This window comes from Talpa occidentalis, unplaced genomic scaffold, assembly GCF_014898055.3.
Source record: "Talpa occidentalis isolate TD23 unplaced genomic scaffold, MPIMG_talOcc4v2.1 talOcc4.2, whole genome shotgun sequence".
Taxonomy (NCBI): Eukaryota; Metazoa; Chordata; class Mammalia; order Eulipotyphla; family Talpidae; genus Talpa; species Talpa occidentalis.
Genome location: NW_023602073.1, coordinates 66,706,095 through 66,727,914, shown reverse-complemented (window position 1 = coordinate 66,727,914; position 21,820 = coordinate 66,706,095). Strand labels below are relative to the sequence as shown.

At 39.3% G+C, this 21,820-nt stretch overlaps 1 protein-coding gene across 9 annotated transcripts in view; it reads right to left on the bottom strand.

Annotated features, from left to right (window-relative positions):
- Positions 1–21,820, bottom strand: part of RUNX2 (RUNX family transcription factor 2) — a 294,868-nt gene that overhangs the window by 197,344 nt on the left and 75,704 nt on the right. For 5 of the 9 annotated variants that reach the window (XR_008553226.1, XM_054698837.1, XM_054698839.1 and 2 more), the window contains exons 5-6: positions 10,198–10,359; positions 9,116–9,184 (exon numbers count right to left, since the gene is read on the bottom strand). Coding sequence is in view for 8 of the 9 variants with exons in the window: in XM_054698837.1 (XP_054554812.1) it covers positions 9,159–9,184; positions 10,198–10,359 (188 nt within the window). In the remaining variant the exon portion in view is untranslated. The remainder of the gene's footprint in view (positions 1–9,115; positions 9,185–10,197; positions 10,360–21,820) is intronic. The other 4 variants (XM_037519826.2, XM_054698834.1, XM_054698835.1 and 1 more) reach the window with 1 other exon arrangement.

Below are 21,820 nucleotides of genomic sequence, written 5' to 3'. Positions count from 1 at the left end.
TTTTTCTTGAAGAAAAAAAAAAGCATTACCCTGGATAATATTTATTAATAGATAAGATAAGATACCTGTTCAAAATATTTACATGTATATCTCCAAATAAGATACCTGTTCAAAATATTTACATGTATATTGACTATAAATGTAATGAATACAGGAATACATGCAAATATGTGTGTTTATATGTTACAGCATGGAGCTAACAGTATTACTTCACTTTGAAATAGATAGCAGAAGATTCTATAATATCATCATATACTAGGGCCATATTTGTCTATATGGATATAAAATTAGTAAATGGCAATGGTCATTAGCTTCTAAAGAGCCCCACTTCTAGATCTACTAGCCAATTCCTAATGACAGTGATAGCACAGCATACTAATGGGTAGACTTTTCAGCTATGTGCAAGTACTTCCTATGAGCATCTGCATGCACAGCACGAAACTAGAAGTTACAGAAAGAGAGAGAGCAAAGAATTAGGAGGCCAGTCCTTGGCCTAAGGGGAGTTTTCAATCTAGCAAAAGTTATGAAGAGATAGTAAAGAATAAGGTAGCCAGGCAGGCCCTTTAGCCCAGGGGAGCTTTCAACCTAGCAAGGAAAAGACAAGATCTTATTTATATTTTCTTGTCACATCTTAAACATTATGAAACCACACATGTCAACAAGTATAATTCTTTTAAGTTGATAATGTAGTTGGAGCAATTCAAAGTACTATGTGAACAGAATGGAATTTTTTTTCTAATTTCCTAAAGGAGCAGGCTTAGAGTTGGTTATGGGTGTGAATTAATGGAATGGAGGGCAGCGATCTCCTTTCCTAAAATCCTGAGTCTTTCCTGCATATTCTAGAACCTACATGGGCTACTATCACAATGTGACTGTATCGTAGCTGCATGATATTGGCTCCTAAATAAAACTGGAAGCTTCCTGAAGGCAAGGAGCAAGTATTCTCTTTCATTTTTACTCCACAAACATGCTAAGCTCACTTGAATAAGTGGAATGAACTGAAGAAAGACCTCTGTGTCGGGCATGTAAGAGGTTACTAATACATTGGATGACATTACTAAAATCCAAGTTTGTGACAGGCAAAAACTATTACCTAAATTAAGTAAGGTGAAATATGACAGAACCATAAAAAAAAAATTAACTCTGAAAGTAAAAAATGGGAGGTAGGGCAGCTTGCAGAAAGAGGCAAAGATGAGAAAACAGTGCAATAGTGTTACCAGAAGAACTGTGACTCCGGTCAGCCGACACCAACAGAGGCCAAGAACAAAAGAAGGAGTTTGATTCTAGGGCCAGACTTTACAAGGGACACTGACAAGCTGTATTGACCCCAGAGACCACTGTCCAGGAAGTGAGATGACTTGAAAACCTCTAATACAGCAAGGACTAAAGGCAAGGGAGGGAGAGAATTCGGCTCAAAGAAGATAAGACTGAGAGAAACATCGCTGTCAAAACCAGATCTTTTGCTTGATTTTAGCAGAAGTTTTGTTTCAGTTTACAACAGAGTTAATATAACTTCTATCATTTTCTCAGAAAAGACTCTGACACTTTATTACATGACAGCTATAATTTATGTCAGACTCTAAATGAGAAATCAAAAATTCTATTTGATCATTTGGTTTCAAGCTGGACCTAAAGTATGTTTTGGCATTATTACTAACTGTTAGCAGCAAGTTCTGGAAACAGATGCAGTCTTGATATGTGTTCTAAATATGAAACACATTGCAAAAAGACTCAGAGATAAAAATATATACTGCTTATGCACACTCTTACTGTGCTATTTCCTGTCCTTATCAGCAATAAATGTTTCTCTTGTTTTGCCCTTTCTTTGTTGCTCCAGGTGAACAAAATCTCCTTTCTTCATTTTCCCTTTATTCTTTCCCTTTTTTTCCCTAGGTGCCTATCTTCCTTTTTTTTTTTTTTTTTTTCCTATTTTCTTTCCACTAATACTGGTCCATTAAACATTTGCTGAGAACCTACTATGTGGTAAAAACTGTGCTAGGCGATATAGTCTCAAGATAAGTAAGATACAACTGCTGTCCTTGAGCAATTTACCTCCTAGAAAAGGCGTGTAATCCAATTATACTAAAGGAAAATATGTACACATCAGAGGTGCATCCAAAGCACAGAGATGAGAAATGGATTCGTACAGATGAGAGGATGATTCTCTGATGTTTGGGGAAAAGGATATCAAAAGGGGTATCGTGGGGTCACACCGGTGGAGGCACAGCAGTGGGCCCATATGCAGTGTAAAACAGCGCAACTTTGGGATGTGCGATTCTTCAGAGTAGCACACTTTACCTAGAAGAGGTGACTACTTGGAGAAGCAGCTAAGTAGCCACATAATTGGTACTTATTTTCAGCTGGGTTTGCTCTGTACTTGAATTGATATGAATGACCATCTAAAGGTAAATGTTCTAGAGTGTATCTGTAAGCAAAACCAAAGAAAAATATTTTAAATTGCAAAATGGACCAAAGGAGATGGAAAATCATAATTCGGACCATTAGGTGACAATTGCCGTGACTGGGGAAGTGTTTTCCCGAGAATGCATGAGTTGCTTTCTTATTAGAAATATCACTGACAGAGCCAGTGACAAAAGCAAATGGAGTAGTAGAATTCCTAGATCCAAGAAGACCAAACTTGCTTTTAAAAAAAAGGTATATTATTGAATTAAGGATTTATATATATCCTTACAAAGGTATATAATTCAGTGAGAAAAAGAAGTGAGTTATGAAGCCATGAAAAGGTGTAGAGGAACCTTAAAAGCACCTTGCTTAGTGAAAGAATCCAGTCTGACAAGGAACTATATGATATTCTGGAGAAAGCAAAACTACTGAGACTGGAAAAAAGATGAATGCTTTCCAGGTGTTGGGGGGCAGATGATGAAACGTACGTAAATGGATCACAGGGAATTTTTAGGACAATAAACCTATCCTATATGATCTGTGACAGTGAATACATGATATCAGACATTAGGAAAACCCCACAGAAGTGTACCACACTGGCCTTGAACCCTAATGTAAACTGCACTTTAGTTTATAATGATGCAGTAATATTGGTTCAGTAATAGTAATGAATGTAACACAAATGCAAGATGTTCATAATAGGAGAAAAGCATTGGGGGAAAGACAAGAATTCTGTGCTTCCTGCTCAATTTTTCTGCAAACCGAAAATTCTAAAAAGTAAAGTATCAATTTAAAAACAAATACATAAATCAGTATGTTTTTACTCTTTCCAAGCTAATGACAAAACTTAGTTTTTCTGCTAGCATGTATCAAGTAAATTAAGTTTTCTTTGCTAAAAGCTCCAAGAACAACAAATTCCTGGAAATACCCCATCTTACTCTCACGTAGATAGATGGGCGATTTTGACTACTTCGCTCACACCAATACACAATAAATTAACCACCAATGCACAATAAATTAACTAACATATCTGAGAACAGTACAAAGAATTTCTAATGACCATGAAACTAAAACCCTAGTTTCCTCAGTTACATTGCATCTGGGACCCAGTGAACCACAGAAGCCACTTTTCATTAGAAAATTAACCTGAAACACTTTGGGTAAAGTGAGGTTCAAGGTCCCAAGAAGGAGACTGCAGCAAATCTTTTGACAAACCTTCCAACCATGTCTTTGCTATCCCTGCATGAGCACCTTCACGTGTGCATGTGTATCAGAAATAAATCCTCACAAAAGAACTGACAAGAACCATGTTTAAATCAGAGTCAGACCACGCAGGCATACAGGTTTCATTCTGAGCTCTGGCACCTCAGTGTAGCTACAAGTAAGAGAAACTGGTCATACAACCAAATTTAGTCAACTCTGTAAGCTGAGGCAACTGTCTCCCCACTGCCTAGTAGGAATGGGAACGGCTTCTTTGGTTCTGAGCATCAGGACCTCAAAAGATAGAGTAAACTGAAGTCCAGGCAAACCCTGAACCTGTATCCTGGCAGTAAGATAAAAACATCATCTGAGTCTCCATGGTGGCGCAAGGGGTTAAAGCACAGCACTGTGAAGCTATCCACAGCCTCTGCAGCATGAGTTCGATTCCCGGTCCCCCAGGGAGCTACCCACATAGTGTAGCAGACCTCTCCTGTCTCGCGCGCTGCTCCCCTCAGCAGTGTATTTCAGACAATCTGCCTGTTCTTCTCCACACTCTGTCTCTGATGAATCCTCTCACACACACACCCCCCACGCCCCCCCTCCGCGGCACCTCTGGCCTATTCTTGTATGCATAAATAAATAAATCTTTAAAAAAAAAAAAATCATCTGCTCCTGTCAGGAGATGGGCTCTCATTAGAGAAAGCAAGATGAATTTCAACTCACAGAATGCAAAAATAGCCCAACCAATCACAGTCAATATAATAGAGAAGAATATTGAACATTCAATTGGTAGCAAAGCACTTGCCTTAGTTTAGGGTCCATTAAATTTAATAACTTCCCCCTCTGTGGCTTTAAACAGAGAACTTCTTCAAAATAACAGTGGCTCCTATTAAACTTAATGACTTGCCCGTGGCTGCTGTGGCAGAGGTGTGTCTACCAAACAGGTGGCTCTTAATAGAAGAGTAGTTCTATAGTAAAAAGTACATGTTCTAGTGTTTTATTATAGTTGCTTTAACTTTCTGGTTTATTAGTATTCATTGCTGGAGTTTTCCTTTTAACCTCTCTGAAGGCGTCACTCCCTCCTGTGAGTTAAGAGTAACCTTGCTAAAATAATGTTCACATATACTTGGCACATTACTGGAGCTGCTGGTTTCAAAACTTGACTCAGGGGACTTGCTGGACGCTTGGTCGTAAGGGACATTTAAAGATGAGCTGCCTCAAATACCTCTGGGTTTAAAATTACATGAAACAGTCCTCCTGATAGACCTTAAGTGGTCAAATGTGGTTTTTCTGCAGGCAATTTCTAGATTTTTGTGGTAATATCAAAATAATACTTAGTAACTCTATTTGTTAGACTAATGCCTAACGTTTGGAAATGTTATAATTTAGCAACTAAGAGTCATAAAAATGGAAATGTCTTTAAGACCTGTGCAGTTGACTAAGTGGAAATTTTTGATATTTCAAAGTTTTTAAAGATGATATTTGAGACTATTTGCTTAAACAGAAAAAAAAGCTTCAAAAAGATTTAGTTTTTTTAATAATGTCTTATGTAAAAAAAAAATCCTACAAATGCAGTGAAAAAACATCCACACAACCTGTAGTGGCCTTGCTCCAGAATAACCAAGGCAGCCAGCCAGCATCTGCCCTTGTGTCTCTGATTCAAATGCCCGAAGTCTCTAAGAGACCTTCAGAAAGCATGAGAAAGGTCCATGGGCACAGGGACCAAGACCACGGAAAGGTGCCTGTGTACATCCCTCACGCCTAGTGTGTGCTGAAAGGTGGACAGACGGCAGGTGAAGCTCCTCCCCTCCATAGGCGGACAGGGCTATTCCATTGTCTTCTTCAGGAGACAAACAATAGCTCACACTCTGACCCATTAGCAAAGAATCAGAATCAATAAACAGTTGTGTTTCTTTTCAGAGTAGAATAATTACTACAGGTATATTTTTGAAGGCAGTAATTATTTCCGTAGCATTTTGTAATTTAATTACAAAATAATTATAATCTTTGTGTCAAGACTCAAAAGTGCTTTGAACATCAAAAATGCCATGGGTGATAATATTATGACAATGATAAAAACACCCAGTTGTTTGGGTTGTTGTGAGGTGTGCTGGTCCTTGCCTTGCCACACCTTGCTCTTGAACAGAATCAGTGAAAAAGAACTTTGGCTACCTCTGTTTATTGAGCAGTCTTTTAGGACCATAAGATGAAATGAGATAATGTACAAATTCACTCATGGAGTGGAGGTGCTATTAAATACAGATGATTATAGGATAAGGCCATGCATATCATAAGTAGAGCAGGGGAGGAGCAACAACTCCTACAGGGCCTCTTCTGTACTGGAACATCATGAGACTGGCTTCTTAAAATAGTGTTTGAGTTTTATAATTCACCTAAATATGAATTAAGCTCGTTACAGTAAGGTGGACCCTATTAGTCAACTGTACAAAAATAATACATTGTTCAGTCATAAGCCCGTAACTGTTGCTCTTGTTCTTGTTAGAGTATTTAAAACTACTCAAAGTTGAGGATATTTCCTGAGTGTTTATTTTTTTTTTAAAGATTTATTTATTTGTTTGTTTATACAAGCACTGGGTACAGTCAGAAGCGCAGGAGGGTGAGAGAATTCACCAGAGCCAGAGCGGGGAGCAAAAGGACGAAGTACACTGCTGAGGGGAGCAGCGGGAGGCAGGAGAGGTCTGCGCGCCATGTGGGACCCTCCTCCGGTGGCCGGGGAGCAGCCGGGGATTGAACCAGCGCCACAGAGAGGCTGCGGGCAGCTTCGCAACCCAGCGCTCAACCGCTGCACCACCGGGGAGGCCCCTATTTCCTGGGTGTTTAGATGGCACCTATGAATATCAAGACATCTACTTCTGTAGCTTTCTCTGAAGCAAAGTGGGGATTGTGGGCTACAGATATTTATCATTTTTGTTTTATTTTATCTCCACCCTGCTCCCATAAAGGATTTGAGAGAGAGACTGTAGGAACTAAACAATGTAATATCACTATCATAATTCATTAAGTTCGGGCATTTGTAGTCAGACTTGAAATATCACTCGAAGGAAAGGATACCCAAAAACAAGGAAGTTGGATTAATCTGGAGGTCTTGAAATAGGACAAAATCATGGTCTTTTCTTGGGATGGTATTTAAGGATGTCATGGAATGTTTTTAGGAACAGTTCCTTCTGAAGGATCTTTCTGGTTGCTTTTATCCCCATGACCCCGTTGGAAAAGAACATTTTCAAACCTAGTTATATATAATTTAACATTTTCTATTTTCCAACATTATAATTGAATAGTTATTTTCAATTTTTTGGCTTATTGGCTTGTTGTGAATGGCTCACAATTGCTTTTAGCTTTATAAATATTCATTATAAATCCACAGAATAATAACAACAACAACATGTACTGAGGACTTCTATGCACTAGGCACAGTGTTAAGTACTTTATGTCATATGAGTATTAACTTATTGAAATATTTCAAGGGTTTTTTATTCTAAATGTTTGTGGTAATCCATTTTGTAAAGCAAATAGTCCATTTATAAGTTTAGATTTTTATTTACTTGACTCCTTTAAGCCAGGGCTTGCTGGCTTAATTCAAATTATATATGCATATACAATTTTTGCAAAAAAAAGTTAGCTTCATAAGATCAGCAACAATCTATTTAGCATATGGTGTAGGCCAACCCTGTCTGAGCACTTTACATAAAGTATCTCATTTAATCTTCATGGTGATCCTAAGCGATAAATCTTGTATCACTATTTGGTGAGTAATAAAACTTAAGTTTCAGAGAAGTAAGAAACTTGCCTGATAGGTATATGAACTAGGATTCAAACTGGGGTCTGAACAGCCAACTCTACTGTACAAGAGAAATTTTATTCTTTCTCACCTAAGAGCACAAGAGAATACTTTGTGTATCCCTTTGTACAGGGAGATGATAACTGATGTACCTATACAAAAACATGAACTATCTGGAAAGCATCTCAAAAAGTGACCATAAAACTACTTAGAGGTGGAGATGAAGGTGACTATTTCAGCTCTCCAAGTTACAGAGGATGGCATCATTTGGCACAGAGCATGACGAGGACTAGAAACATAAGCATGGACTCAATCCAGAGGGTTTGAGTCACTGAAGCACAAACAGATAAAGACCATCATGATTAAGTCTCACTTGTAGGGTGTCCCCATGTCCTGGGCCTCAGAAATGGCTTCAGATATTGGGTGGAATAGTAATGACAGAAACGAGGCAACTGGCACCTCAGAACCTATGGGATAAGCTCCTCTCTGAGGAGATTCCTAGGAGTGACCAGACCAAAGGCAAATAAACATGCTGCTGTCTCCAGACGACAGTCCTCCAGTCCTCCAGACAGCACTCTGGAGTGTGAGCACAGCCCCACACCCCAGCACAAGGCACAAGGTCAGGTAAATCAGGGTTCCTCCAGTTCCTTGACAGTTCACATCTAGTTCTTTCTTCCTGTTTCCTTACATGATGACAAGATGGATTTTCTGTTCTGTTCACTTCAATGTTTATACAGAACCTCCCACCCTGGCACCACATTACTGTGCCAGTAACAACTCATACAACTGTTGGAGGCGGGAGGAAAAAACTAGACTAAACTCAGTGTTAAACTAGTTTAAAGCAGAGGCTCATTCTTACATTTGGCCTCAGATCAATATATGACTGGACAATTAGCCAATTTCTGTTCCAACGATCTCCTCTGTGAGTAATCAGCAACAAATAGGCTAAAATATCCCGTCAGTTCTATAGTTACACATATAAATGACGAACATTAATGATTTTCCATCTATGCAGCATTTAAGAGCTGAGTTCAATGGCTTTCCCATTGAATTCATATACAAATACACCTCAGTAAGAAAATGCTGTAGATAAGAAGTGTCTCAAAAGCTATAATCAACCCCTGAGGTTTTTTCCTGTATATACTGCCAAAGGACAAAGAATAAAATCTGCTTCAGCCACAGAGGGTTGGACAAATGGAAGCCCCAGAGGACCCTAAACAGAAGCAAGTTTGCACAGATCTATCCTGGCAAAGTATTATTTTGGCCTTATGTAAAACAAAACAGACTCAGTACAAAATACAGAAGGAAAGACCAGAACTAACTCAACAACACCCACACCCACATCATTAACCCCTGTACTTTACTCATCCTTTCCTGCATCTTTAATTGAGGTTTGCCTAAAGGAGGTAGTAATTCCAGTCAAGGGATATGATAAGTAAAATTCTATGGTTTGCACAATTCCCCCAATAAATACCATGTGATTCATAAAAATACTGATAGCAGTCATAATGAAAAGTAACATGGTTTGTCAAAGAATTTTGCAATTCTCCCTCTCCCCCCCTCCTTTCCCTACTCACCCCTATGGGAGTCCATCTGCTGCAGAAAATGTGAAGGCACTAGGACCAGACAGCCCTTTCCTGCTATTTGCTTGAGAAACAAAGCCTTCCCTCCTCCCAAGTTGAAAGAAATAAAGGAGTCTGAACTAATCAAAACCTGCAAGCCTGCTGGTGGAGCTTCAGCTTGTCAGTGATGCAACTCAGCGGAGTGAGTAACGGCTTCGAGCTTTGCAGAAAATGAGAGAGGGAGAGAAACAGAGACAGAAACACAAAGAGAAAGAAAGAAAGGCATTAACCTGGCCAGGAGTCAAACAGGTGCATGGGGCCCGAACGCTGAGAAGAGTGTCTGACCCGGGATCCACCTGGGTATGCCTCTGTGGGTCCACTTCACCTACAGGGCAATGCCCGAGTCTACATGTTGGAGCTGCACTGAGATTTTTTTTTTTTCTTATTCATAGCACCCATATGGCTAACCAAGAGCCTTTAACTTTTCTCTACTTGCCCATCTGAAGATTTCATGGACACTCTCTTGTTCCCCATGATGAATTCCCATTACAGAAAAGGGCAGCCTGGTGGTTTACCACACACACTCCCACTATGAGCCACAGATTTTTGTGGGGCCTTTGGAACAGTCGAAGTGTGAGCTCTGGGGCCGCTACACGAGTGGTGCACTGGAGAATTCACAAGAAGGCTGCCTTGCTCCAAGTTGATCCCTCAAGAGGCCACACAAGGCCTTGTAAAAGGCCTTAGTGCACTTTAAATGACGAGTTTCTGATAAGGATCTTAAGTCTGCAGGTGCTCTCACTGGGAAATAACTAGTTTGAACTCCTGGGATTTCGAAGCCTATAGACGGAGGACTGAGCCGTGAATCTGTATTTGCTTTAGAGGCAGATGTTAGGAAAAGAAAGGAATGCAAGCAGAGGAAGGCCTGGCATAAGACCCTCAGGAGAAGGCCCTTGTTATGAGACAGTGCCCACCCAAAGGGATACAATTCACCAAAACTAAATCTGGGTGGCATTAAATATTGAAAATTATGCCATCTCTGGTGGATTTTCAATCTCTGGACTTAAAATGTTCGAGGATTTGATAAACCCCATAATTCAGAAGACCTGGTTTGCCTACTGCCCACGTGCCTCTACTGGAGTTACTGTGAGCCAAGATAAGACAGCCTTAGTCCATGCTGCATCCCCAGCCCCACCCCTGCATGGGGTGGGTTTTCAGTTAAAGTGTGGTCTTTACCTGAAATGCGCCTGGGCACATCGGTTATGGCAGGCAGCCCGGTGCCCCGTGTGGAGGACAGTGGGGTGGTAGAGTGGATAGACGGGGACGTCATCTGGCTCAGGTAGGAGGGGTAAGACTGGTCATAGGACCACGGCGGGGAAGACTGTGCCTGCCTGGGATCTGAGAAAAAGAACAAAAATCTTTAGTAAACACGCTGCTGTGGCCTGGAAACATGCAACCCAAAATTTAGAACACAGAAAGCAGAGGGAGAGAAAAATGAGGATGCATAAGGGCTGTTTATTCCCACAACCCCACCCTTTTTCGGGCCCTATATAGCTCAAAGCTTTCTAGACTTTGAGTCGAAACGAAAGCAACAAAATGGATCATGCATAAGGACAACATGTCTCTATCTCACATAAACATTTCTATTTGGAAAGTCTAACAGTCATTTAGAAAACAGTCTGCTTCAGTTATCTTCACAACATTGAATTACGCTTTATTTGTTTTCTGTATTGTCTAATATTACTTCAATGACATGTAATACTTTTTAAGTGAGAAAAAAATTTTTGAACAATTAACTCGATTAAAGAACATGTGAACTGCCTTTTTTTCAGACATGCATTTTGGTTTTGAAGGTGCGTGATTTCGGCATGGTTCACTTTCTGCCTCAGCAGGTCAATAAGTGAGCACTTTCTAGCAAGGGGATCTGAAGGCTGGGGGGAAAGATGAAAAAAGAGGGGACAGCACTCAAGAAGAACAGGAAGAAGGGGAGCTGCTTATATTATCATGCTAAAACTAACTCAGAAAATAACCTTTAAGAAAAAAAAACTTAATTTCAAAGTTAACTACCATTAAGAACTGAAAAGCTTCATTACCAGACTGTTTCAACATTAAGCATGTGCATTTCCTACACTAAGAAAATGACCCAAGACAGAACAGGGCATTGTCTTCAACCCTCGTGGAATCTGTTTTAAAAAATGTCACTTATTTGGAACATGACCTGGTGCTGCCTACAGTTGCTATAATAATAAAAATAATGAGGAGTCAACAGGTTAGGGCTAACTGCCGAGCATTAACAATATCTTCTGATAGATCTCTATGGAGTTTCTTGGAGGCATAAACCCAAAGTCAAGCAGATTTATCAAAAGAGTTTCAGTCTACGTAAGAAAAAAAAAAGTAAATTTGCTATATGTTTCCAGGGTGGAAAAATGTGCCTCTTCAACTGTTTGAATCTTACTTGAGGGCTAACCAAACAGAATCATAAACAAATTTAACATATATTTTATGCTAATTTTAAAAGTTTTTTGATAATTTTTAAAAATCTGATATATCAAGTTTTTATGAGCTCTGTAAGTCAGAATACCAATGGAATTTGGAATCTACAGCATTAGGTTCAGGTTCTGACACTTCAATTTTCTAGCTATGTGATCCTGGGTTAAGTACACAGCCAAGCTAAACCTGTTTCCTCATCTGTAAAAGGAGATAGTAATGCCTGAATCACAGGAAGGTGAGAATTATATGAAAAAAACTATGATGAGAGGACTAGCACAGAAAGCACTCATTAAGTATTAATTTTTGTCTTTAAAGAAAATAAAACTCTTGGGGACACATGGATCACTCCATGGTTAAAACACATCTAAACTGGAGTGGATACATTTGGAATGGGTTTATCAGCTATCAATCTCTGAAAATGAAATGATGAAAAGCTGACTTTTCAAAAGCTATTAATGTATTTGAACAGTCAATCCATGTTTAGCCTTAAAAATAAAAATGAACATAAGAAGACACAGAGTTTTCTACAATGATTCCTCTTTTAGAGACTCAGTTTTTCTATACACTCAAAGCAATTCAGTTTCAGCTATTTCTTGTTTATTTGTTCAATTCAGAGACTATTTAAAGACTGTCTAAATAGGACATACCTTCTTAAGTAAAAATAATTAAGTACATCTGGGTATTTATCCAATGTTTACTGTATCAGTAGATAATATAGAAAAAAATCATCAAATTCAATTTTAAGGAATTTTAAGGAACCTGAGTTTGCAACTTGAATAAAAATATAGTATTATATAAATAGTTAGCATAAACTTTTTCTTCAGAATTCTGAAAGATACTTTATCATTAAAGTAATGAACTTCTGTACTTGAAAATGTCCCAGGCAGAGATTGTATAAATTGGCAACATTTCAAATTCAAGTGAGTGGTCCTTGTTAAATATCTAGTATAGACATACTTCCTTATTTTGCCCCATTAATGTAATTCACTATTCAGAGAAGTAGTAAATGATCTTCAGATGGAAAAAGATGCATTCCTTACAGCACTGGAAAACAACTCATAAAGGCAAGTCCTTTTCTCAAAGTTTTCAATACACACAAAGAAGCATATAGCTAAATAAGCTGGACACACAGGATTCAAATTCAGATGTGAATTCTAATCTAACTTCACAGATGATTTTCTGAGCAAGTAGTTTAATTTGTGTGCCCTTCCCTCTACTTTAACATGCTACCACTATATCATTGTTAGTATTATATTATTGGTACTACTTTATTATTACTATATGATCGGACTCCCTGCCTGCAAGTGGGGAAAAAAACAAAGAAATGTAAAAAGTGACTAAAAGTATTAAAGTTAAACTGTATCACAGAGGAATTAGGGAATTAATCTTGGATATAAGAGACAGCCTTGCAGTTCTTGTGCAGGGAAGCAGTCCAGTCCTGAGGGCTTTCTAATAAGAGGATCTGCATTGGAGTCCCAGCTCTGCTATTCATAAGCTGGATTACCTCAGTGTGTCAGCTCATTCTCTGAATCTAGTTTCCTCATCTGGAAAACTAGGCTGCACAACACACAAAGTGAATATTACAAAGTGGTCATGCTGCTGGCTGGGCTGACAAGCCCCGACTTGACTCAGAGCTCCCCAGGGTGCTGAGCAATCACTTAAGCTTTGGGGGCCTCAAGAGTTTGCCCGTAAAATGGGAATAATAATACTTATTAGAGTTGTGAGCATGAGAGGAGCTAGGCCTTATCTGATAAGTTTTCTGGCACTCTTAGTTCATAGTAAGGATATAATAAATAGAAGCGAGTATTGTTATCTGTAAAATGAGTAAAGTAATAACCACTGTCATTTTTGCTTACAAAATTAGATAAGTAAAAACATTTTGATAACTGTGAAGTTCTATATTAAAACTATTGTTATTCTTTAAAAGCTCACTGGTGAAAGCCCTGCTACGTGGCATGATGTGTGTTTCTCAATGTTCCTCAACTTTAATCTCCTCATCTGTAAAATGGGGATGATAATACTATCTCAGAAAGTTTAAGAACTAAATAATATGCAGGGAGTAGCACATCATCACTGGTCCAAAAAAATTAAAAACCTGAATAATCTACAATGGGTAGGTTGTCTAATATCCTTCTTGACGATTTCCAAGATCAGCCTCAGCACAATTTAGTATGAAGTCTGGCACATTGTAGGTGTTCAATAAACAACACTGAAGGACCCCCGCCTCCCCGGGTTGAATGACTAATGGGATTTTACAATGAATGGTAATTAGTCAATCTCTAACTTTCCCTTAGGCTATAAAAGAAGTTCTATCAGTGAGGTTTTAGTTTTTATATAAACTTGCTGACTACCAGAATATACAGTAGAACAATCTATTACAGAAGAGTTTTGCTTTTAGTGCAGGCCTTTCCTGAAGATATCCAAAATTAGGGAAAATAACTTCTCACTGCCTCCAAACAAGAGGAAAAGATCTTTTTGTTTTTTTAGTCAGAGGACAGCTGCAGTCGGCTTGTCTCTTTCAAGGTCAGCATCCTAAGATTCTAGGATAATGACCTACTTAAGGAGAGAAACTAAAGAAAAATAAAGCACAAGAACTGCCACATGGGGTTCCCTAGATCAAGTATAAGTTATTTTAAAAGGGCAGAGCAATCTTAAAAAGAAAAGTAATGGTCTAGTAGCCTGTGAATGAGCCACACCTGTCCTGCCACCACCGTTTCTGGCCAGCAAGATGTTTTTACAAACCTATAGCTATATGACATAACTTATACCTCTGAAACTTCAAGTTTCCTAATCTGTATAATGGGGATAAATAAGACCTCCTTCATAAAGTTGTTCTGCAGATTAAATGAGATAATATGGTTTAAGAGCACATATAGAAAGAAACCGGCAAACGTTTGCCACAGTTAATAATCTTTGTCTACACTGACTCTTCATTGATATTTGTTTCTGGCCTGTAATCTCTTATTCTAGCGCAGGACAACATTTAGAAAGTTTCCCGTAGTTTCTAAGTCCACAAGTAAGAGAATGTATCTGTGTTAGTTGTGCCAACACTCTACTCGCATTGAACCTTAATCACATTCCTTCTTAGTTGGTTTTTCCAGACAAGAAATCCTAATCTTTTCAATGCATTTTCTAACATTGTACACTTCCAGTGGTTAAAAATGGCTATAAAACATCTTGACCTCCTAAATGCTCAATCACCAAGAAAATATAATCCTATCATAAATATGATTACAGCATGTTTTCTTTGTTGTGGACAATTAATGCTTACAGTAGAAAAAAAGTCACCTTAACCTGATCTCATGAAAGATTTCTGAACTCAACTTCCTGAAGAAACCTGAGACTTCTGAGATTCACTCTTAACTTGGATGAGTCAGAGCAGGTGACAGATGTTTTTCAGGCACCATCAGTCAATCCCAAGGTTACTAAGAGGGAAGACGGCAGGGCCTAGCTCAGAGACAAACCTACTCATTAACAATTAAAAAACAAGATGCTGTCTCCATTTCAACCTCAGGTCCCCCAGAGTAAGTATAACTCACTCCTTCACATCACCTCATCCACAGTTACACTGAATGAGCTGTGCTCCAGCATCTATGAAGAGAAGTACCTTGTCCTACCATTCCAACGTAAGTAAGTCTATCCTTGACTTCTGTGCCTCAGAGGATAGAGATGCTTAGTCTTGAGATAACGTCCTGAGTGACGTGCAATGACCTATGAGCACCCACGGCATTTTCAGAAGGTAGCAATTCTACTTCACAAAATGTTCAGAAGAAATAAAATCTTCTGTTGCAGTTTAAATATTTGTATGGTATTTTAAACACTATAATTCATTATTTTTGTACGGGAATCTTCAGGAACAGTATCAATTTTTTATTATTGTAAGTTAGAAAGTCAAGTTATTAGCATACGTTTCTATGTAGATATGACCATCAGAAACAAATTCTTTCTTTGGTGTTTTGTTTCTGTTTTTTTGTAATGTGGACAGTCTTTAGTGCTCAGGAAAGCTGAAATATGACTCCTCCACTATTTCTCCCCAAACTTGTCTCCTGCCACCTAAAAAAAAAAGAATTTTAGAGGAAAGTTGTGAACAAATTTGAATCACCCTCCTAGGGTGATTCAACTTAGGTTATCTGGAGATTGGTTGCATCTGCTTTCATTCTGTAAACCCCCTAAACATGAAAGCACAGAAGGCAACATGCCCAGGGGATGCCCAAAAATACCAACATAAACTTGAGAGAGCAAATCAGGTTTTTCCTATATCAAGAGCCTGCTGTACTCAAAAGCAGGATGTGACTAATCAAAATCACTAAATGGGAGAAGAGAGAGAGCAGAAGAGACTCAGGTCAGAGGAGACCGCCTGGAGAAACTGGAGATGAAACCAATGAGAAAGAGCCCCAGTTCTAACCGTGAAAACACACAAAGAACTACCAGCAGGCACTTCTGGTCTGGCTAGTTACTGGATGCCTCAGATCTGCAAGTGCACAGTTCCAGATGAAACTGTGGTTTCCTGTCATTTTTGCTTACAAAATTAGATGAGATAACATAAGTAAAAGCACATTAGTAGACCAGACTTAGTAGACCAAATCTAGCTACTCCAAGTTCAGGTTAAATAAAAAGGAGCCATTCATTTGACAGGAGGCCCTTCTGCATTCATTTCAGCTGAGGCCATCTATCACATACACATGTGTGACCAAAACTGCACAGTGTTACCCCACACACCTTGTATTTTAAGAAGACACCATAAGTCCTGAAGGTTGCATACACCTCCCTCCCAACCTAAGTCAAGGACAAGGCTCTTATCTAGCTGCCTCTTTCTCATCTACAACATACAAATAGTCATTAGTACCATCTTACTAGGGCTTTTTGTTGGAGGGAGGCGCTGTGGGGAGTGCTGTGCCGGTGAAACAGCCATTATCAATTTGCATGGTGATAAATAGTTTCTGTATGCTATGTGGCAGTGACACAGTCTGAGGGGTAAAGGAAAAACAAGACCTTTCTTGCCTTGAAAAAGTTCATAAGCAGCTAGAACAGTAAGAACAGATACAAAATAATTAATTCAAAAATGTTCAAAGCATGTGGTTGTGTTTTTAAAAAACCTCTCAAGATAGAAAGGAATCAGTGTCACAGTCCGCTTTGGAAGTTCTCCCTCTAGGGTGATTCAGCTCAAGTTATTTGGAGATTGGTTGCATCTGCTTTCATTCTGTAAACCCCCTAAACGTGAAAGCACAGAAGGCAACATGCCCAGGGGATGCCCAAAAATGCCAAGTGTGGGAGAAGCGGTCCATCTGCCTTGGGTTGTCTTTACATTGGGCAAAAATGGAAAATAACCACTTATTTAAATTTGTAGATATAAGAAAAGCAAACTCTCTTAAGCTGGACCATAGCTCTGGTGGTCAATAATTGGTATGGGGAAAAGGAAGGCATGGTCATGAGTTTTCTAAAATGAAAGGTAAGAGTTTTGGGCTCTGTGAATATCCATCCTTTCAAAGGATGGAGAAGCCAAATTTCATGTCTGCATAAATGAACTCTAAACACTTGGGGTCATAATAAGAGAAGAGGGCAGGTGGCTAGAAAAAAAGACATCCTGGGAAAACAAACTGACTGTAGGAAAACACGCACAAGTCTTTTCTTAATGAGTAGGTCTGAGTAATGGGCAGCAGAGTGGGCAGGGAGCATTAGAACAGCCCAATGAAAGGTATGCGTGGAAACTTAGTGGTTGCTATTAGCAGGCCTCCTTTTGTAAACACTTTGGTTAAACATGTGTGAGTGTGAAGAACAGTCTGCTTTCCTAAGAATCACTCTCAACAAGGCACACCATGGACATGGTGTTGAACTTCATGCAGAGATGGGAGGAAACAAGTCAACAGGGGCAAAGCCTGAACCAGCACACAAAAGACTTCTTCCTGTTTGTGCTGCCAGCAGGCGTCTGTGTAATGTGACACGACAGCAGTGATTCCTGCCAAAGCTCAGTGTGTCTACACCAAGCACCTGCTTATCAGGGGAGGAGGGTACAATTAAAGAGCCCCACATTCCCACCCCTTATTATTCTACCTATTTCGCCGCCCCCCCCCCATCAGTACTCAAATCAGGCTGTGTTAAAATACAGATATTTCTTGAGAAACTAGACATTCAAAGAAAGCGTATGGAGAGTCTGCTGGCTCAACACTATGCCTCTTGATTGCTACCAGGATCAAAGAAAGTCAATAATCTTAACAGAAGCAGATTTACAATTTCCTATCCTAAACAATTTCTGTCATCTTACTGTCTTTTGTAATACAAATATACTCACATTCAGACATACATTAATTCCCATTTCAAAACAAGTTATACTAACTACTAAATTCTGTCTCCTCAAAGACCTCTTCTAATGAGATGACTTTTTTAGAATGAGCTTTCTTACTCACTTCTGGTTCTCTTATCTTACTAGCAAACAGTCTTAAAACAAACAGCCCTCTCCAGAAATAGGCCTGCACTGGAGCTTCCGATAGTAACTGCAGTCGCACACCAGTAATTTACCTTGCAGCTTTCATCAAGAAGATGAAAATGGATGGGTTATCTCCAATATATTTACCAGCTATAAGATACATGATTCTACCTACTCAGGAAAGTGGGCTCTTCACCCTCTGTCCTTTTCCTAGAGACAACCTCTGCAACAGAAATTACTGAAGTCAAATTGAGCTAACTTGGGTAGCTATGAGGATGTCTACCCTCAAAATTTGGGGTCCTGTCAACAGAGAAAACCCCAAGTGCAGGACTGAGGCCCCTTTTGGTCCCCAGTAGGGTCATTCTCAATCTGTCCAAAGTGGCTACCAGAATCATTTGGCAGAAGGCCATCTCAAGTGATTCATAGCACTTTAGACTGAAATTTGAGAAAAAAGGAGCAAACCGTTTGGATAAAACTGGATGCTACGTAGAATGCAGCAGGCATGACAACAGGTTATGTAATGAAACAAACAACTGCAGAAGGATTTAGTAAATCTTAGCAGAAGACAGCAGGGAAGAAAATGAGAAATGATAGAGTCTAAAATGTTATATCCCATCGGAAAATGTTCAAAGAAAAACCAGAAAGAGGTTGAACTGTTAAGACAAGGTAATGAGAAGTGGTTTTTAAATAACTTTTGGCTTGATGGGACTTAGGACTGTCTTACAGAAAAGGAGGGTCTTCTTACTCAAAGAGAAACCCTGATAAACTTGAGATAAACTGCGATGTGCTGGCCAGGGGAAATGACCCTTCACTCAAATCACAGTTCTGAAGTGAGTATAGTAAATTCAGGTTCAAATCAAGGTGATATCAACATCCAGGAGTGAGATGCAGCAATCTGGGGTATTATGGAGGTCTCAAGGCATCGTGACCTTGCCTGTTGTCAGACAGATGATGGTATGTGTGCTTCTAAGAATTCTCTTCCAGTTATTCATCCATTCTGCTTTCAAAAAAGATGTCCCTACTCTGGACCTAGGCACTAGGGATATTGATGACATGTAGAGACACACCTAATCCCTATCCTCACCAAGTTTACAGTTTAGTAGGGGAGACTGACATTAATCAACTAATTATGTAATTGTGATAAGTGCTAACAAGATGACCTCGGCAATACAAGAATTAGTGGATGACTCCAGCCTTGCCTGGGGGTCCAGGAAGGGTTCTCTAATGATGCCATGATTTAGTCAAGAACTGAATGGCAAGCAGAATACAAAGACAAGTAGGTGGGGCAAAGAGGGCCCTAGGCCAAGCAAACAGTATGTATCAAGTTCCTGGGACAGAGGTAGTTATGGTTGCTTTTTGTTTTTTTTTTTGTTTTGTTTTGTTTTTTAAGAAGCTGAGAAAGCCAATATAATTGGCTTTTGGCAAAAGATTCAAAACATTGTGAGTGAGTGGAGAGGAGGCAGGGAGGGGCCAGGCCAAGCAGAACCTGCTGGACCATGCAGGTCAGAGGTCTTGGCCTTTATCCTAAGAGTAACAGAAAGTCACTGAAGTGTTTTTAAGTATGGAGTAACTTAATCAGATATGCATTTTTTTAAATCTCTCTCTGACAGCATCATAATAGAAACAAAAGTCTAATCTAGGACTCAGTACACAGGGAAGTGTGTATGGGGAAAAAGCAGCTGAAATGGACACAAGAATAAAGTCCAAGAGCTGCACTCCAGAAACCAGGAAGCATCTGGAGAATCTAGCTGCCAGACACATAGCATCAGACCACAGGGATGAGGTTTGAGATGCCGCAGGCTGGATCAGGATTGGCTGAGTGACCAAGGTGAGCATGGCAATCCTGGCATGATGGGTCTTGGGCCCACTGCTGTGTTTTGGACAGCTCCACCTCATACAATCAGGTTCAAGGGTAAAGCATGGGCATCTGTACTTTTAATGAGCTCCCCAGGTGATGCTAATACACACCAAAGTTTGAGAGCCATGGGCATAATTTTTACTGATGACAGTTAGAAAGGAAAATTACCAACACTCTTTTGATTTAATCTTCCCTATCAAGCAACATCATCTTCAAGTAGAAGGAGCAGAACAAACATACTTATTAAGGAAATTAAGGTCCAAGACAGGTAAGGAGACAAGGGAAGGAATGCAACTGTTTTAAATGAATTCAAGTTTCTGCCCCAAACTGACAATACTGCAAGAATTTGTGGCAACTAGCAGGCAAATGACTTCTTGAATGACAGAGCAAGGTCCAAAAAGCTCTCCCTATGTTAAGTAAAATATATATACCTTTAACTCCACTCACTACTAAATCTTAATTCCATTCTCTTGAATTACTTTTCTATATGACTTAAAATACTTCTACATACTTGAATTATGTCTACTTGAAATAATTTAAATTATCTCAAGGTAATGGCTTTAAGATTTACTACATCCAGTAGTTTTACATTCTCTGATCCCTTTTACTATATTCTGGAAATAAATAGCCTTGCTGTTGGTAAATTCTAATTTTCAACTTTTTTTTTTTTTTGGCATCTTTGTTGGTGTTGACTTGTTTGCAGTTCACTAAAAACACGTAAGTCACTTTAAAAGACTTTGAACAATAAACTTACATCCTTGGGCTCCAGAGTGACTATCAGAAAGCAGAATGGGTTAGTTACTAAAAAGTTGTTTCCTAGAACACTGAGTAGATAGACAGCACATCCGTAACATTTATTTTGACCCTACCAAGCTCTATGCCTTCTCTCTAATGTGATTTGTAGCTAGTTCAAAGGCAACCAAAAAGTGGTTTATATGGATCATGGTTAGCTTTGAAAGAGGTATGAGGTGGCTACTCAAGGGTAGGTAGGTCTAGCATCTTCACCAAAGTCTTGAAGAATTAGACGGAACCTTTCCAAGTTACAACAAAGTTGTGAGGTAGTCAACATGCTGGAAGAAGAACTATAAATAACCCTACAGGATGGGAAAAGGCAATAAAAATGATATAAGGACCCTGACAAAGAGCACAAGTACAGTGCAGCATTTGGGTCAAAACTGCAAGACAGGATGGGAGGAGCCTGTCCTAAGAGCAGAGTTTTTCATGGATCACAAGTTGCAGTGTGATGGGATGACAAAAAAAGTTAATGCAATAGTAGACCCCTAGCACCCTGCTCAGATAGCTAAGGGGCCGTGTTTTCTCAAGCCAGTGTCTGAATGAAGAACTGAAGAAGACAGAGCAAGGCATGCGACCTTGTAAAAAACAGTTGAAGGACCAGCCAAGAGCTCCCATCTACCCTACTTCCCAAGACACTCCTACTTCCCACATGAATTGAAACCTGGATTTCCCCAGATCTTTTCTAATTTTTGAACTTGGATGCTGATCATTCTCCAATGTCACAAGATGAGAAGTTCTACCACCTTTATTTGGCATAACCTATCAACCTCCAGAACATTCTCCCACATTGGTAACTGGTTCAACATCTTTCTTCTTTCCTTAACTTGCACCAAGTCCTAAGAAAAATTGTCATTCTCTGACAATCCACATTGTGGACCGGGGTCGACTCCTGTTCACAAATTGCAATCCCTGCAGGAGATAATCATGTAATTGTGTTGATGGACCCTTCCAGTTATTTTTGTCCTTAGCTAGGTCCTCAATAATGCTCACTCAAAGCCATTTTCTTTTTCCACTATTCATTTTGGTCAACCCATTCTCCTTGTCCCTTCTCTTTTCTCCCTGCCTAAAACTACCCTGTCAAGAGTTCACCTTCTTGGGACACTGATATCTAATTTTCAGCTCTGAGAGTTTCAGAAATCCCCATGTATCTAAGTTTTCTTATTTACTAAACAAGGTTGATAGATAATACTGACTCTTCTGTTAAATCTATCTTTTAAAGACTATTTAAAACCAACTGTTTTTAAACAGTTAAAAAGGAAGTCCTTATCAAAATAAACACAGCCCTAGAAAGA